This window comes from Cucurbita pepo, chromosome 4 (genome assembly GCF_057944985.1).
Source record: "Cucurbita pepo subsp. pepo isolate OVF chromosome 4, ASM5794498v1, whole genome shotgun sequence".
Classification (NCBI taxonomy): Eukaryota; Viridiplantae; Streptophyta; class Magnoliopsida; order Cucurbitales; family Cucurbitaceae; genus Cucurbita; species Cucurbita pepo.
Genome location: NC_141801.1, coordinates 8,733,894 through 8,751,630, shown reverse-complemented (window position 1 = coordinate 8,751,630; position 17,737 = coordinate 8,733,894). Strand labels below are relative to the sequence as shown.

The following is a 17,737-nucleotide window of genomic DNA, read 5'->3' as shown; positions in this document are numbered from 1 at the left end:
TTTACTTTCATAGATATCTTACCCAAAGTATGTTGGCTCTTGTAGCCAATATCTTCACTCTTTTTTCTTCTTCTCGGGTTTTTCTTGTTTTATTTTGTGCCATTTTTTACCATTCATACTTTTATTTATTGAATCATTGATATGTCAATGAGTTTATTATATTTTTTTCAAATATGTGTATCTACTCTTGTACAAGTTCATATATAACTTATGACATGGTGAGCGGTTTAACCTAATTTTGAAGCATAATGTGTAGTACGGTTTAAATTTTAGACCTGAAAAAGAATTCGTAGTTTAGATCGGAGAACAAACTTTATAATTAATATGGGGATTAGAAATGTGCCATAAGTTGTTTACAATAGCAAATGATATGAGCATGAAGATTGAAAAGCAACATTTTATTGCTTCACAATTGATAGCAAATTCCACATAAATAGATAGAGAGCTTTGTGTGATTAGTAGCCATTTTGAAGTGGATACCCACAAACAAATTGCTGCAAAAGTCCCAAATGAAGAGTGTATTAGTGACATATAATTAAGTTTAAACAAGAATCATTAAACTATTAAATCTTGATCATCACCTTAATGCAATTTATGGTGTAATTAACATCACTTGCTGATATTTGATGATGAACAACAATTCTAATCCTGCAAAAGTTTTGGTTTTGAATTTTTTTTATAAATAAAAGATTGAATTAAATATTTTGTAACTAAATGTTTGAGGTTATAGATGAGACCTTGATGAATTTTCTTGCATTAGAAGAATGCCATGTTCTTCCAAGTTCTTACACAGTGACTCTACTGAGATTTTGGAGTCTTGTTCGATCTCAAGAAATATCTAATCATACAACAAAAACAATTACTATAAATTTCATTAAATAACATGAAGTTAAATGAGAGCTAGGCGGGGTGTGAAACTGGGTGGGAGATCAAACAGAAAATATAATCTCATCTTCGATCACGTTTAGCTAACAAGCTCTCCCATTTCCGCTCCATTTAAGTGTAAGTTATTGCACGTTAAATTAATATCTCTAATTATCTAAGAGATTATAAGTTTATATGTAATTATGGTATTTATAATAATAAAGAAATAAATAATTGTTTATGGCATGTTCGTGTTGATACTCCGACAGGTTCTTTAAAGAAATCTAAACTAAAGAAATTATAAAATTTTGATAAAAATACTCACGATGTTTGTTTCAACTGATTTTGGATCCACCACTAATCCGTTGATTTGGTTCAATCCACCTGTATAATATTAACTCCACGAGATATAAGACGAAAAGAAAAAGATGAATAATTGAAAAGAATGAAGAAGAGCATGTAATGTTACTAGCTAGGAGCTTGGCATTGTGATGATCGGTTGCAAGTTTTGGGACATTGTCTTTGATAGCAACAAGCGCAGCTGCACAAAGGATGCCTATCTGCCTCATTCCTCCTCCCAATGTTTTTCGTACCCTTTTAGCCTAATACCATACTCGACCATTTCAACAATCATTATCAAACGAGAAATACTTTTTAAATTATAAATTTTTTTTTATTAATTACTTGTAACGATCCATGCCCAGAATTTAGATTAGGATTTAGAATTGAGATTCAACATTTATGGCCCTGATATTGTCCTACGACATGGTTAGGTTACTTATAAAGACTATTCCTGCAGACAAACCTGAGTCATTTGAACATGATTTGTCATTACTCACGTATTTTTTTATGAAAATTCAATATGGGTCCTTTGAGTATGATTTAACCAACACGAGTCATTTCAATATGAATGCTTTTAATGTAAGCAAATAGTTCTTTTACTTAGATCCTTTGTAAAAAATTTGACTACATATGAACGATTTGGTCATTTAAAGTGACTTCTGCTGACATTAGTGACTAAAAATTCAAAACAATACCTTGACAATGAAGCTTTTAGAGCCAACAATAACTGACCCAACGGGTGCACCTAAACCTTTTGATAGACACACCTAACGAGTAAAAAATAAAAGTTGTGAGACGAAATGATGTATTGTTATAGCTGAATTTTCTCCCTACATTAAAGTTTTGCACATTACACTTAAACTTACTGATACTGAGTCAGCCGCTTGTACCAATCGATCAACTGAAACACCAAGTGCCTAAAAATAACATTTGAAAAATCTCGTAACTATGTAAGAAAAAATGGGTCAAAGATAAAATCTATAGATTACTAAATTATTATATACTCGAACTCAAGAAAGGCTCATCAACTTTTTTTTTTTTTATATATATATTAGGAAATACTCACAATTGAAGCGTTGAAAATACGAGCTCCATCGATATGAAGTTTCAGATCATGTTTCTTAGCTAACTCTCCAACCTTATCAATATATTCTACGGGAAGACATTTGCCACCAGAACTGCATCGTAATCAAAGTTTTCACTCGTAATCATCGACTTTTCTTTCAACCAAAAAATGATACTCATCAAAGTTTTCACTTATCTTACTTGGCATGTGTATTCTCTAAACAAATGAGCCTTGTTGTTGGGAAGAACAGCTCTCCCTCAGGATTTCTAATGGCAGCTTCGATCAAATCAATGTCCATTGTTCCATCATCTTTGTTCTTGACTGTTCTTGAATGGACTCCTCCAATGGTAGCAATGCCTCCATTTTCATAGACGTGGATATGGGAATTGTCTCCAAGAATCACTTCACTCCCTCTAATGTCACAATGTACAAGAACACTTATGAGATTCCCCATTGTGCCTGATGGAACAAATAGAGCTGCCTCTTTCCCCATCAACTTTGCCATCTCTGTTTCTAATTTGAGGGCTAAAGGATCATTGCCCAACACATCGTCGTCTACCTCCGCAATCGCCATTGCAGATCGCATTGCTTCGGTTGGCTTCGTGACAGTGTCAGATCGTAAATCCACATTTCTTTTCACCATCTTCATCAACTATATCATCATAGAGTTCGAACATTTAAATTTTTTTTTGATAACCATTTGGTTTTTTTGTTTTCTCAAGAAAACTTTTTTATAATTTTGTTTTTACTTTTGTATTTTAATTAAAAAGTTAAATACTTGAAAAGGATGAAATTTCAAAAAAATTTCCATTCTTAATAGACATTGTCCACTTTGACCTGTTACATATTATCAGCTTCACTGTTTTAAAATATGTCTGCTATGGAGAGGGTCTAATCATACTCCGATTAGTGTCTCGCACCGTCTAGTAACTAGCTATGATACCATTTGTAAGAGCTCAAGCACACCACCGCTATGATCTTGTTTTCTTACTAGTGAGCTTCTTTTCAAAAAAAAAAAAAATTATATTTTTCAAAAAATAAGTCCACTAAATATGTTTTTACTAATTCCTGGAAAAAAAAAATGATGCTAGCAAAAAGTTCCTTGAAAACTTTTTTTTTTCCAAAATTTATACCTTAAAAAATAGAAATGAAAAGAAAAAAAAAACCCAAATAAAAACAATCACGAACACGAAAGTATAAGCTTTAGTCCAATAACGCTTCAACCTCGCACTTAGCAAGGCAAAAACGCTAGCGAACTTCAAAAACAAAGAAAAAAGAAAAAGGGGAAACCTATTGAATTTAAACACGAGAAAATCAATATGATCGAGCTGCATAACGAAACATACCTACATACAAGATAACAGGTAAAACGACGAGCAATCATCAACTAACAACAAAACGATAATAGAGACAACGAGTCGGGAAGAAAACATAACAAAAAAATGAAGGTTTTGTTGTTCTAACCTTTTGGATAAGGAAATTACACGACCAGTATTTGATCCTAGGAAACACCCACAAAGCTGGAGGAAATTGAAGGTAAGGTTTGAAATTAATAGCCCTTTTGGTGTTGGAATTTGGGTGGGATTTTGAATTATAATATATATTACACTAATATTGAGAAAAGCTGATCCAACTTTGCTGGCTGCTCCACTTTTTCCACATAACAATTTCAAATTTTCTTCTTTTTTTTCTTTTAATATCTTCGGGATATCTTCGGGATGTATTATGAGTATCGTTTCACTAAATTATGATCTTTAATATAAGACCTCACGCATGTTGTATATCATATGTCAAGTAAACGGATTACATATACAGACGCTTACACCATGATATCATATGTGCTATTTCTTTTTTCTTCTACAATATGAGCGTGCGCTAACCCGTAATCTGGTTTAGAAGGTACGTATACGAGCCCATCTAATGGGTCCATGCACGAGTATGCGAACCGTACATGCATTCAACCTTTTCAGAAAAGAAATACTATGCATAATTATTCGAGATTATTGTTAAATAATTATAGATTAATGTATAATACTTATATATGACATGTTAATTGCTAAGGATAAGGATCAATAAAGTTTGGCTTTTAAGGGCATTATGAGTGCATCACGTATTATATACTTTATACTAACTTCCAATCAAATAAGGGTAAAGTTAAATGTGACATATTTATTTTTAAAATTTTATTGAAAAGTTATATAGATAAGCATGCACTTAAATTTTAAAAGATTTCGGTTTATTTATTGGATGGACACTATTTAAACTTTTAACACTAAAAATAGACGGAGAACGAAACAATCCACTACGTGACTACGCAACTTTTGAACACTTCCCACCTCGACCGATAGTCTGCAAATACTTGAAAGAAAAAATAAGGGAAAGTGGTAAGTATAAAAATACTCAGTAAACAATCTACTTGTAGGTTTTCATGGCATTCAATCCCTAATAGGTTTTCACGAGCTTTTCTCTAGGCTCAAGAAAGTTCGGGTCTAATCGTACATCTATATGAGCTTCTATGTAGGTTTCAAAGTTCTAGAAACAACCATCTTTAAGTCAACTACCAGTGTTGTCCCAAGGCCCTCTTTAGGACCGGTTTACGGAATCGTGGCCTCAATCTTTGACCGGTTTCTACACGGAATAGAAGTACTCACCCTAACATCTACTTACGTAGTCTCAAGTCTCTTTTTAGGATTGATTTACGAAATTGCAACGTTAGCCTTTACTCATTTCTGCATGCAATAGAGACACTCATATTAAGATAACTACATGTGTAGCCCTAAGTCTATTTCCAAGACCGATTTATGGAATTGTGATGTTAGCCTTGACTCATTTCTATGCGCAATAGAAACATTCAACTTAAAATAGAAGACTTGACTCGTGGTTTACAGAATCGTGGTGTTAGTCTTGACTCGTTTCTACATGCAATAGAAGAGCTAGCTACCCATGTGGTTCGAAGTCTCTCCTCAAGATTAGTTTACGAAACTGCGACATCAGCCTTGATTTCTCTGCATACATAATAGGTTGTGATAACATTATTCTTACTACTAATAAGCCTGTTAAGCTTTTTAAGTCATCCTTGTCGTGGAGGTCTCTTAAGTTCTTAGGTCATCTGTGCGATATAAATCTCATCTCGTGTTCTCGTGATGCTCGGGATCAACTCCTCTGGGCTAATCCAATCTCTGATTACTCTCACTCTTGATCCTGATGTACTAGGTTTATTAGAAACGTATTGTCCTCAGTCAACATAAATATCACCTTACTTCTAGCGTCCTAGTCTTAACATGGTTCACACATGCATGCTTTGTTAGAGCAGAGATTCCTATCGATCATCTAATGAACAAAAAATCATAATATAAGCCTACACGCAAACTCAACGAAGAAATAGTATTCATCAATCGTATAGAGCACAGATCGCAATATCCTATCCTCCATTCTAACACAATGGAAAACATAGAAATCACCGTGCATTGTAAATTCTCATCCTAGGGACATTTTGGTAATTTTTCTTAACACATATAGCATTCTCATCCAAATAGCTATTCTAGAGTCTTAAACATGCATATCCTAATTGCCTAAGACAAGATATGCTCGCATGCTTACGCGTTCTAGTGATCCCTACAAGTATTATTTAACAAAGTCTGAGCCCTACTCGGTTTCAAAACCCAATGGAAAAATTTGATCCGACAATCTAAGATCTGATCCCACCACAAGGAAAAGATAACACACGAGTCACTTCTTACACTTATTGCTAAGAGCCCAAGTCCTCCGCTAGCAAATATTGTTCTCTTTCGGGTTTCTCCTCAAGATTTTTAAAGCGCGTATGCTAGGGAGAGATTTCCACACCCTTATAAAGAATGTTTCGTTTCTCTCTCCAACTGATGTGGGATCTCACAATTCACCCTCCTTCAGAGCTTAGCGTCCTCGCTGAGACTCGTTCCCCTCTCCAATCGATATAGGATCTTATAATTCATCTTCCTTCGAGGCCTAGCGTCCTTGCTGGCACTTGTTCCCCTCTCCAATCGATGTGATGATACCAATTCAGTTTTACAAGAGAGACCATATTTATTGGAATGATATGTAGGGATTAGAAGTGTTCTACACACCAACAATAGGCACATTATTTCCCATATGCATATACATATATTGAGCATACAAGGATTAAGCAGCAACATTGCTTCATAAGTTCTTGATTAGTTGCCATCTACCGCTGCTATTCCACTCAGAGTTTGCTGCAAAACCCACCAAAGAATTGGGAAAGGTGTGAAAACTCATTCTTAATTTGTATCGAAATCGTTTTATGAACCGATGATTTCTTTAAAAATTATGAATGAAAATGTAATTATCAATATAAATTGTCACTACATAATTCACGATATTAAACCGTTTGAGAAATATAATTAGAATATTTAAAGAATGAGTCGATAATGGTCACCTGAAAACAAGATAAAGTATACTCCACGTCACTCGTCGAGATTTGATGGTGGAGAACCATTCGAGCCCTGCAAGTAAAGTTTAATTTTTTTAATATATAAATAAAAAAAAGAATTGAATATATTTATTTAAAAACATTATGTTATAAATATATAAGGTAAAGATTCAGACCTAATAGTAACTATAAGTTAAGCGACTTTAGAGACAAACTACATGCCTCGAGCTATATTTTGTCAATGTTACTTTGGTCTTGGATTAATATAATAAAACTTGGGATTGTAGCAAAGATTTTAGGCATACATCATACGTGCTCCTTTCGGGCATAATCCCTCATTAAAATGCGTCTTAGGCACTCTTGTAAAAAAATGTTTTGTTCTTCTCCCCAACCAACGTGGGATCTCACAATCCACCTCATTCATGGCCCAACGTTCTTTTCTGGGCTTCCTCTCAAAGTTTTTAAAACGCGTCTTCTAGAGATAGGTTTTCACACTGTAAAGAATGTTTCGTTCTCCTCCCAACAAATGTGGGATCTCACAATCCACTCCCATCAGGGCCCGGTGTCCTCGATGGCACTCGTTATTCTCTCCCATTGATGTGGGATCTCACAATTATCTTATAGAATTTATAGATTTTCCTAAGGCTCCCTCTTAAGGTTTTTAAAACGCGTCTACTAAAGAGTGGTTTTCACTCCCTTACAAAGAATGCTCCGTTCTCCTCCGAACACCCTTACAAAGAATGCTCTATCCTCTTCCCCAACACCCTTACAAAGAATGCTTCATTCTTCTCCCCAACACCCTTACAAAGAATGCTCCGTTCTCTTCCCCAACCGATAAGGGATCTCACAATCCGCCCATTTCAAGGCCCAACACACCACAAGCAGCTTTCCCTTTCAAGCTTTCCCTCAAAGTTTCTAAGATGAGTCTACTCGAGAGAGGTTTCCACACTCTTATAAAAAATGTTTCTCCTTTCGAGTTTCTCCTAAGGTTTTTAAGACGTGTTTGCTAGAGAGAGGTTTCCACACCTTTATAAATAATGTTTCGTTCTTCTCTCAATCAATATGGGATCTCACTTTCAAGTAAAATTATATTAAAAAATGATATCAATTACAAAGATTCTTTAAAACCAACAAATCTTAAAAAAAGATATTACAAAGAAGAAAAAAATCTCTATCTCTGTCTCCATGTTTAAAACAAGAAAAAAAACATGTTAAACTTCGCAGGAATAGAGATTAAAATAGACGTTAAAGAGAGTTCCTCATCTCCGCCCCACTCCATAGACGTCCCTAAAAGGGTATGTTTGGTATAAAATAGACGGTAAAGACAGTTCCTCATCTCCGCCCCACTCCATAGACGTCCCTAAAAGGGTATGTTTGGTATTTTTTTTATAAGTTTGTTCTAAATTCTATGCTTTTTAAAAAGTAATTTGGAGTGTTTCCCAACCAAAAGCAAAAAAGTATTACAAACACTTTTTGCAATTGTTCTAAACCCCACCACTTATATGCTCCTCCAAAGGGCATATGCAAATGTTCAACAAAAGCTATCCTAAACTGAAAATTGAGTATTAAAGAATATAAGAACATAAAAAGATCAAAGGGTTAGGATTTTAGGATACACCTTGTTTTGCCGTCTAGCATCATAAAAATCCCACGTTCTTCCAAGCTTTTACACAATGTTTCCACTGAAATTTTGCTATCTTCTTCCATCTCAAAGAATATCTAATATCATATCACACAAATCAATTTAATCCGATTTTAAAAATGTTTGATGATAATAATGTTGCGTGATATCATACTAATTTTATCGAAAGATACTCACAATGTTTGTTTCAACTGATTTTGGATCCACCTTCACTCCGTTGATTTGGTTCAATCCACCTGTATAATATTAACCCAGAAGACGAGACTATATAAGAGAACAAAGAAAGGTAAATAATTGAAAAGAATGAAGAAGAGCATATAATGTTACTAGCTAGGAGCTTGGCATTGTGATGATCAGTGGCAAGTTTTGGGACATTGTCTTTGACAGCAATAAGCGCAGCTGCACAAAGGATGCCTATCTGCCTCATTCCTCCTCCCAATGTTTTTCTTACCCTTTTAGCCTAATATTATACGTTCAACCATCGATATCAAACAAGAAATACTTTCTAAATTATACGTTTTTCTAATCTAGATTTGATAATCAATAGACCCGACAGATAACATGAGTCATTTTAGGATATTTTGTCATCACTCACGTACTTTTAAAGAAAATTCTCTGAACATGTCGTTTCAAAACTATTCAGTAAAATTCTTTGAATGGGTCACTTTCTAAAAAAATTGGTCATTTCAGCATGTTTTGTCCCCACTTACATATTTCTTAGAAAAATTTTAGTACGTCACTCAATATAAAATTGTTCAAAGCAAAATATACTTAAATTTGGAGTTTCTATGATTGAACCACCGAAAAAGAAGTGCACGTTGTTGGTATAATTAGTAATTTTCAATTCTTTTAATAATTTCTAAAGTATCATATTCTCAAGATCGTTTTCCTTTCAATATTGTCTTAGTTCATTCATGTACCTTCATTTGCTCCGATGCTGTAAAAAGTTATTTTCGAATAATTTATCTAATCAAGTTTTATTTATAAAAAAAATATTAATTCAAATTATTTTTTATTTGAAGAAAGATCTTAATTTAATTTATTTTTTTCAACCTAACTTTTTTTTTCTTTGACTAATACATTTTGTTAAGTTTATTTAATATTCTCTCTTTAAATATTTTTATTTCCATTTCTCTAACTTTATTGTATTTAACTTCTCAAATTTTTATTTTAATTTCGGTACACTTTTCTTAACTTTTTAAAATTAAAAAATGGTTATTAAAAAAATCGAAAAAATCAAAGCCATCAATGACTATAAATTCAAAACGTTACCTTGGCAATGAAGCTTTGGGAGCCAACGATAACTGACCCAACAGGTGCACCCAAACCTTTCGATAGACATACCTAATGAGTTAAAAATAAAAGTCGTGAGATATAAGAATGTATTACGATGGTTGAATTTGTTCCTATATTAAAATTTAGAACACGATACACTTGAACTTACTGATACTGAGTCAGCCGTTTGTACCAATCGATCAACTGAAACACCAAGTGCCTGGAAATAATGTTTAAAATTCTCTTTTGTAAGGTTAACTTTTTATTAAAAAAAAAAATTACTTTTATACGAATATTCTATAGGGGCATCAAGGACATTGTTTATATATATAATTATAGAATACTTACAATCGAAGCATTGAAAATACGAGCTCCGTCAATGTGAAGTTTAAGGCCATGTTTCTTAGCTAACTCTCCAACTTCATCAATATATTCCACGGGAAGGCATTTGCCACCAGAACTGCATTTTCATTCATCCGAACCAATTAAAAGTTGGGTAAACAGTTTAAAATACCCTTAAACTTTTGGGTACGTTTAAGTTATGCAAATAAATTTTGAATTTGTTCCGAAAAATACCTTTAAAGATTTTTTTTTCCCGTAAAATAAGATGAAAAGTAACGCTATGAATCATGCATAAAATCAGAGAGCGTACGTGTCATCGTTTAATAGCATCATTAACCTAATTAAAATGGTGACAAATGGGTAAAAAATTATGGTCTAAACAAACAGTAACACTACCATCTTAATTTATATAGTTCTAAATAATATATTGTAATAGCTCAAGCTCACTACTAACAGATATTGTCCGTTTTTGCCCCGCTACATATAGCTGTTAGCCTCACGATTCTAAAACACATCTACTAGGGGAGGGTATAGCCCTACTCCAACCAATGTCTCACACCGTCCAGTGACTGACTCTGGTACCATTTGTAACAGTCAAAGCAGATAATATCTGCTAACATTGGGCTTGGACAGTTAGAAATGGTATCAGAGTCAGTCACTGGATGGTACGAGACACTAGTCGGAGTAGGGCTAAACTCTCTCCCTAGTAGACATGTTTTAAAACCGCGAAACTGACAATGATACATAACGAGCCAAAACAGACAAATTTACCAGCGGTAGATATTTTTTAAAAAAACCAAACCTATAATTTAATCTTAAAAGTTTAGCATCCTTACTTGGCATGAGTATTCTCCAAACAGATAAGCCTTGTTGTTGGAAAGAACAGCTCTCCCTTAGGATTTCTAATGGCAGCTTCGATCAAATCAATATCTATTGTTCCATCATCATTGTTCTTGACTGTTCTTGGATGAACTCCTCCAATGGTAGCAATGCCTCCATTTTCCAATATGTGGATATGGGAATTGTCTCCAAGAATCACTTCACTCCCTCTAATGTCACAATGTACAAGAACACTTATGAGATTCCCCATTGTGCCTGATGGAACAAATAAAGCTGCCTCTTTCCCCGTCAACTTTGCCATCTCTTCTTCCAACTGCAAGGCTATCGGGTCGTACCCCAACACATCGTCATCAACCTCCGCGATCGCCATTGCAGCTCGCATCGAATCAGTCGGTTTCGTCACTGTGTCGGATCGTAAGTCCACCTTTCTACTCACCATCTTCACCAACTATGTTGTCAAAGAGATGGACAAAAAAAACAATTGGATTAATTATCTCCCAAAAAGTTGGAGGTTCAAATCTACTAACTACGTCACTCACAAAAACATAAAAATTTTACTCACCTTAGATATCGACGAAACGGATGAAACCCACGATTTGGATTGAGCTGTAAATGAAATTTATAGTTTTTTCTCAATATATTATCGAAAAAAAAGACACAAAAATACTCATTTATCATATGCTTTTGAGGAGAGAAACAATTGAAGAACATGAAGAAGCAAAAACAAAAATCGAAATGAATTTGTATGGTAAGAAACTACCAAAAGATCTGAGGCTTCACGCTTCCCACGATCATTTGGATTTGTCTTGTTCGATATTTGAAGTGCTTTTGGGTGTCCTGAAAGAATATGAATAAGGGAATCTATTTTGAAGAAAACAAAAAAAGAATATGAGACTCGATTCATATCCATTGGTGGTGTAATATCAACTTTTTAACTTTATTTGATTCTTTGGAATCAACCTATTAAGAACTAATAAACTGTCTCCACGTTTATTGAAATGAATAATTTTTTTTGTTTGTTCAAGCTAGCTCTTTTACTTATTCATTGTCGGTCTCACAGCCCACATCCTTAACACCTCTAGATCGATGACTCAACCGCGGTCCAAGCCTGCAGCCTAATACCGGCACAACCCACGACCGGAGGTCTATAATCGACCCTACCCAACCATACTCAAATTGACTCGTGACCCAACCATACTCGCGCCTCGACTCAACATGCCCTAACCTACTCGAAACACTCTAGTCGACCTGAAGCCATCCACATGTGCATGGCTTGCTTCTCGACTAACCTCAACTACAGTAGAGTTGGGCAAACTTATTTGGCTCAACTCTGACTTTTTAAAGCCTCGGGATTTGTTTCCTACCATTTTAACCCTCCCATAGTCGATTTTGATATTCTCAAAGGCATTTAAGATGACTTCAACGTATCTCGAAAAATTAGCAATTTCTACTTGGCCTTTATCCTTTTCTTTAGGTTCATTAGGGTTTTTGTTGGTTAGAACTTCAAGTTATCTTGGTAGGGACTTGATATCTTTATTTCCATCTCAACAAATAATTTTTTTTTTCCACGGGGATTGTAATGTATTTCTATGGGACTGCAAGTCTCTTTATTAGCTCCTATTTGTGGTGCACAATTTCGTGGAATGTAGGTAACCGTTATGATCGATCGAGAGAAAAGAAGGAATAATGTCTATTTTTCGTTGGAGGTTTCCTCGAATAATCGAATAATCGTGGGTAATTTAAGGTGTCTAAGCTAAAATTAGGGAGTTTAAGTATGAGCATTAGGTAGATTAAGCCACTCAACCTGTTCTAACTTGGACTTTAAGAGATAGGATCAGTCTAGCTCTAAGGATAAATTAACGACAATAGCTTAAGTTATCCAGGTAAGTCATCGTACTGTTGGCTTAGTTGGATGTTTGATTGTTGTATGAACGATGCATGTCTTGTGACCCTACATGTGTCATATTCTATGATTGTATGACATGTATTATCTTACGCTTACGATATGTTTATGCTATGTCATGGAGCTATGTTATGTTAGGTTATGTTGACATAACGCTATGTTATCTGATGTCATGTTATAAGTTATGCTATGATATAATTATGTCAGGTTATAAGTTATACTATGAAATAATTATGCCAGGTTTTGTATAATATGTTATCAATGATATACGACGAATAGCCCTAGAAACCATGTAGCTAATTATAAAAGATGAGATAAGTATTATGCATGTATAATTTAAATGCAGGTTATGTCATGAATGAAAGGAGGTAAGATTTGTATCTTAAACATATGTCATGAATTTAAGTTATGGAAACTTCTTGCATTTATGTGTGCTATGTGTATGGGGATATTCCCTGTTATGATTAATACAGATGCGTACGTTACGATGTTTATGTTCTCCATGATATCATGTGAGCTTTTTCCCTCTGTGATGTCCAATGGCATGAACGTGCATTAGTTCAACGAAATAGGCCCACATAGTACAAATACGAGCCTGTCTAGTGGGTCCATGTGCATCGTGTGAGAGGGAAATACCACACATCCAACTCTGTGTGGACTGAAAAGCAGAGCTCAAGGCCATGCAATTAGTCATGTCATGCACATAGTAGGGTCCTTATGCTCACTAATCTGATTCCCTCGATTGCCCAAAATGCTTTTAATCCACATTTGTCACTCTCCTCGATTGTTAGACATTAGACATTTAATCTTCAAACCGATCTGATTTTCAGCTTCAGCTTTTCAAAAGTGGCAAACACATATGACTTGTGTTTTAAGAAATAAATTCATACCTTTCTACTGAAATCATCAATGAAAGTGACGTAAAACTTAGATCCACCAAGTGACGAAATTGGAGATGGTATCCTAAACATCTATATAAACCATTTTCAATCATACTTTCTTCGATTATCTAGAAACCTTTACGAGTCTAACAAGTTTTTGTTAACTCAAAAAACAGCTCTCAGAGAGACTCGTATTAACATATTCCAAACTTTCTAAAATTCCTTTTACAATTAGTATCTTCTTTCTTTAACGTTCATATGTCTAATTCCAATGTGTCATATACTTGAACTAGAAGCACTCTCAATAATAGTATCCATGTTTATACTCCCTCGAGTGGTGTATAAGGTTCAAGATTTTATGTCACGTCCTATCACCGTTCACAATCTTCCACAAACTCTTTCCAATCCCTATTGCATAACCTGTGGTCGAATAGACTAATAAAGATCAAATTCTTTTTTAGACTAGAAATATATCTAACATTCTTCCGTGTCCACCGATTTACTACTAGAGTATATATGCAAATATTCTCCTTTCCTTCCATCTTCAAGACTTTGTGGTTGTCAAGATACACCTTCTCGAAATTTTCATATTTGAAATTTCGAAACAATTCCTTGTTTCGAGATGAATGAAAAAATGCACCGGAGTTTTCTACCCTAAGGATTAGATCATCCCTAGTATGTTCTATTGAATTTATAGAATTATTATCGTCTTAAGATTTGTGATTGATAATGATTCTGCTTCTTCTTTGGTTTGTATAATCGGTGTGAAAGTGTCTTATCTCTCCACAATTTCAACACGTTACATTTGGTCTGTTTAGAGATTTTCTCCTTTTTTTCTTTTTTTTTGACAATATTTGTTTCAGCTCTTCGATTTATTCTTTCCCTTCGGTCAACCCTGAGAGTACTGCCCAATGAATTCCCAATTTTTCGTTTTTGAATGCTCTTGTTGAGAAGTACATCTCAAATTTTCTCAAACTTCAATTTCTCAAATCCTAAGTAACTACTCATCACAACAACAATATCTCATAACATGGGTAAAGATAACATCAAACTCAACAGTTTAATTTCATATTCAAAATTAATTCCCACAAATCTTGGGTAAAGAATCCAACTTCACCCGAAACAAAGTTCATAAAAAATTTTCTAATACAAAGAATCTTTAATTTTCATATTTCATAAACTAAAATCAAATTCATCAACCTTGATCTGTCTTCTAACTATGGTATCAATTGTTAGGATCGCAAAACTCGCACACTTCATCTAAATGAAGAACATGAAGAACAAGAGAGAATATCATGAAAAATATGACTTCTGGTATGTACCGTCATAGAGAATTGGGAGAATATTGAAAATACATCTTCAAATAACAACGTATAAATAAATAAATATATATGATTGTATGTGTATACATACACATATAATACATACATATATATATACACACACATAACCATATGTGATAAATATTAAAAAAACTCTTACGTCCTTGAGCAATTAAAGAGAATATATTTTAAATGATTTATATGAAATGGAGGCAATTGTCAATGGGAAGATTTTCCCACGAATATGGTGCTCCAAGAAATTATATGATATTAGAGCATTTCAAAAGGAACAAGAATGATATCAATGGATTTATTTCAAACAAAGAATATAAGATATTAGACATAGAATACGGTATTAGTTTATTCATATACCTTTACTCTGGTGTCATAACAATACTTTGATTGTCAAGGGAGCTCTCTGAAACACTTTAATTTTAACGCCTCGTGTAACGGCCCAGATCCACCGCTAGCAGACATTGTCCTCTTTGAGCTTTCTCTTTCAGGCTTCCCCTCAAGGCTTTAAAACGCGTCTACTAGGGGAAGGTTTCCACACCCTTATAAATGATGGTTTGTTCTCCTCCCCCACCAATGTGGGACATCGTGATGCTTAGGAAACCATAGTTTCACATTGCTTGGCCCCGAAGGGGGGTGGATCGTGATGTCCCACATTGGTTGGGGAGGAGAACAAACCACCATTTATAAGGGTGTGAAACCTTCCCCTAGCAGATACGTTTTAAAACCTTGAAGGCAAGCCCGAAAGAAAAAACCCAAAGAGAATAATATCTGCTAGCGGTGGATCTGGGTCGTTACACCTCGAGTCCAAGATCCGAAAATATTTTGGATAATTTTATTTTAAGCTACACAATGGAGACTCAATGCAAGCGGATGTTATTTCATCCGAGGCAAAAGTGTCTATTCCCAATGGAAGTATGAATGATCTATTCTACGAGCTACGAGTGAGGCTAGAAAACAAGTTACACAAAACCCTTTCTCGTCTTCCAGTTTCGAAGAAAAAAAAATCTCAATCTCAGCCATAGAAGCACTAACTAACGTTGTGAGCATCTCGAGGAAGCATGACTCCTCTTTTCATTCTAAATTCAAGAATACGACCAATCCTAACTCTCGAACAAAACAATGGATTAAGCAGTATAAAAATCGTCAAATTTTCTAAATCTTATATGGGAAATTGACTAGATTATGACATAGTAAACGTTAAACGCTTACTAACCCTGAAAGATTAAATACAAAATTATTTTTGTTTTTCTATAAGATCGTGGGGAAGATTTTTATATTATTCGAGTCAAGTCACTATGCCTCTACTAAATAAAAAAGAACCCTTGAAGTATAATAAAGTGTTTCACATTGCTTTTTGAACCATAGTTTAAGGGTAATAATGATTATGAACCAATAATAGAGCATATCTCATTTATTAGGGAAACAATTAAATACAAAGCATATATCCTTCAAGAACATAGCAAAAAACAAGCATTAGATACCCTATATTGCTATCAAAGCTTGTATTTTTAAAATTAAAAGATAGAACGAATATTAGTATTGTCGAGAATAAAATATGGACGTTGATAAAGATACGGGAAATATTTATATTTATATTTCAAGTAAGTCTTGTTCTGTAACCCTTCGTTTCGTCAATTGTGTAAGTCCCATGCAATCTCGTGTTTTGGGGTTCGAGTTGGTCAAGTTAGATGTAAGTTGTTGGGATTTGAATTAGTCAAGTTATGAATGAGATAATTTGTAATGACCCTAAATTTTCTACCTAAGGTCGTTATGGTACATACAATAACGTCGACATTAAATTTTGCATGTTTCATTTATTACTTTGGAATAAAACTAATATAAAGAAAATAAATAAACGAAAACAATACATAATGAAACTTCATGTGCTGACCTATATACTACTAAATGGAAATACAATTCAACTTATACTAACCTATACTACTAAATGAAAATGAAATCCAACCTATAAGGTCTACTAACCGAAAATACAATTCAACCTATACTAACTTATACTACTAAATTAAATGCGAATCTATCATATGCACGTCGCACAGTCTCGATGTCAAATTTATTACAAATGGGAAAAATGGGTTTGGGATACAATTACAAAATAAAATACAAAAGACTCAAATACAAAGACATACTAACACTCTGGAACGAGCCCCTCTATGACTGCTCAGCTCTCAAATGCTTCTCTACCTCAACCAGTAGCCTACGAACTCCTGACAAAGAAAGGGTGAGTATATAAATATATATACAGTAAACAACTCACTTGTACGCCCTCATCACATCCTTAACCTAATAAGAGACCACGGGCTTTACTCGAAACTCTAGGCGAACGGTTTTTGTTATTCACAGCCTTGGATAGCTAGCTTAGCCTACGCAACACGAACTGGTATTCGATGCTGCGACACAACCTCAAAGATTTATCTCTATCAAGTGGGAACAACATGGTGAGTGCTAGCTTGACCATCATCTATGGATAAGACAACTCGAAAATAGTGACTCGTTCCCGACTCTTATGATTGCTTGGAAGATGTAAATAGTGACTCAAAAGTTAAAGTTGATTTGAATTCATAAAATTATTGAAGGAATCAAAGTTAACTTAGAACATATGAATAGACAGTGGACTCCGACAAAAAATATGAAAAGTTGTCGAATTTTTGTTGTTGTATTTGTCCCCTTTTTTGAAAGAGACTTGCTTGTGAAAGAGTAATGAAAGAAAACTCCGTGACGGATTGGGAGAGGAATAAAGGAATTTTTATACAAAAATCAGTGAAGTTTCTCAAGAAATGCTCAAATATGATTAGAGAATTAAA

At 34.3% G+C, this 17,737-nt stretch overlaps 2 protein-coding genes across 3 annotated transcripts; both read right to left on the bottom strand.

Moving 5' to 3' along the window:
• Positions 1–278: 278 nt before the first annotated feature.
• On the bottom strand, positions 279–3,882 carry LOC111792612 (low-specificity L-threonine aldolase 1). 2 transcript variants are annotated; one of them, XM_023674126.2, is made up of 10 exons: positions 3,737–3,882; positions 2,473–2,924; positions 2,273–2,384; positions 2,073–2,123; positions 1,902–1,973; positions 1,334–1,466; positions 1,190–1,248; positions 738–838; positions 582–648; positions 279–494 (listed from the first exon to the last, which is right to left on the bottom strand). In XM_023674126.2, exons 2-10 carry the CDS (start codon positions 2,919–2,921, stop codon positions 456–458), a joined length of 1,083 nt encoding a protein of 360 aa, XP_023529894.2. In that variant the 5' UTR covers positions 2,922–2,924; positions 3,737–3,882; the 3' UTR covers positions 279–455. The 2 variants fall into 2 exon arrangements, with proteins under 2 accessions (XP_023529894.2, XP_023529895.2); XM_023674127.2 differs by lacking the exons at positions 582–648; positions 738–838.
• A 2,432-nt stretch (positions 3,883–6,314) lies between these two features.
• On the bottom strand, positions 6,315–11,655 carry LOC111794031 (low-specificity L-threonine aldolase 1). The gene is made up of 11 exons (XM_023676137.2): positions 11,558–11,655; positions 11,360–11,403; positions 10,794–11,245; positions 9,964–10,075; positions 9,785–9,835; positions 9,613–9,684; positions 8,668–8,800; positions 8,518–8,576; positions 8,317–8,417; positions 6,705–6,771; positions 6,315–6,501 (listed from the first exon to the last, which is right to left on the bottom strand). Exons 3-11 carry the CDS (start codon positions 11,234–11,236, stop codon positions 6,463–6,465), a joined length of 1,077 nt encoding a protein of 358 aa, XP_023531905.2. The 5' UTR covers positions 11,237–11,245; positions 11,360–11,403; positions 11,558–11,655; the 3' UTR covers positions 6,315–6,462.
• Positions 11,656–17,737: the final 6,082 nt, after the last annotated feature.

Coding starts and splice junctions, on each gene's coding strand:
- LOC111792612 (XM_023674126.2), bottom strand. CDS start 2,921: ATGAAGATGGTGAAAAGAAATGTGGATTTACGATCTGACACTGTCACG. Junction 2,385..2,472: donor TTAGAGAATACACATGCCAA/GTAAGATAAGTG, acceptor ATTACGATGCAG/TTCTGGTGGCAAATGTCTTC. Junction 1,467..1,901: donor CTAAAAGCTTCATTGTCAAG/GTATTGTTTTGA, acceptor GTATGGTATTAG/GCTAAAAGGGTACGAAAAAC.
- LOC111794031 (XM_023676137.2), bottom strand. CDS start 11,236: ATGGTGAGTAGAAAGGTGGACTTACGATCCGACACAGTGACGAAACCG. Junction 8,418..8,517: donor AATCAGTTGAAACAAACATT/GTGAGTATCTTT, acceptor ATATGATATTAG/ATATTCTTTGAGATGGAAGA. Junction 6,502..6,704: donor ATACTTTATCTTGTTTTCAG/GTGACCATTATC, acceptor TGGGTTTTGCAG/CAAACTCTGAGTGGAATAGC.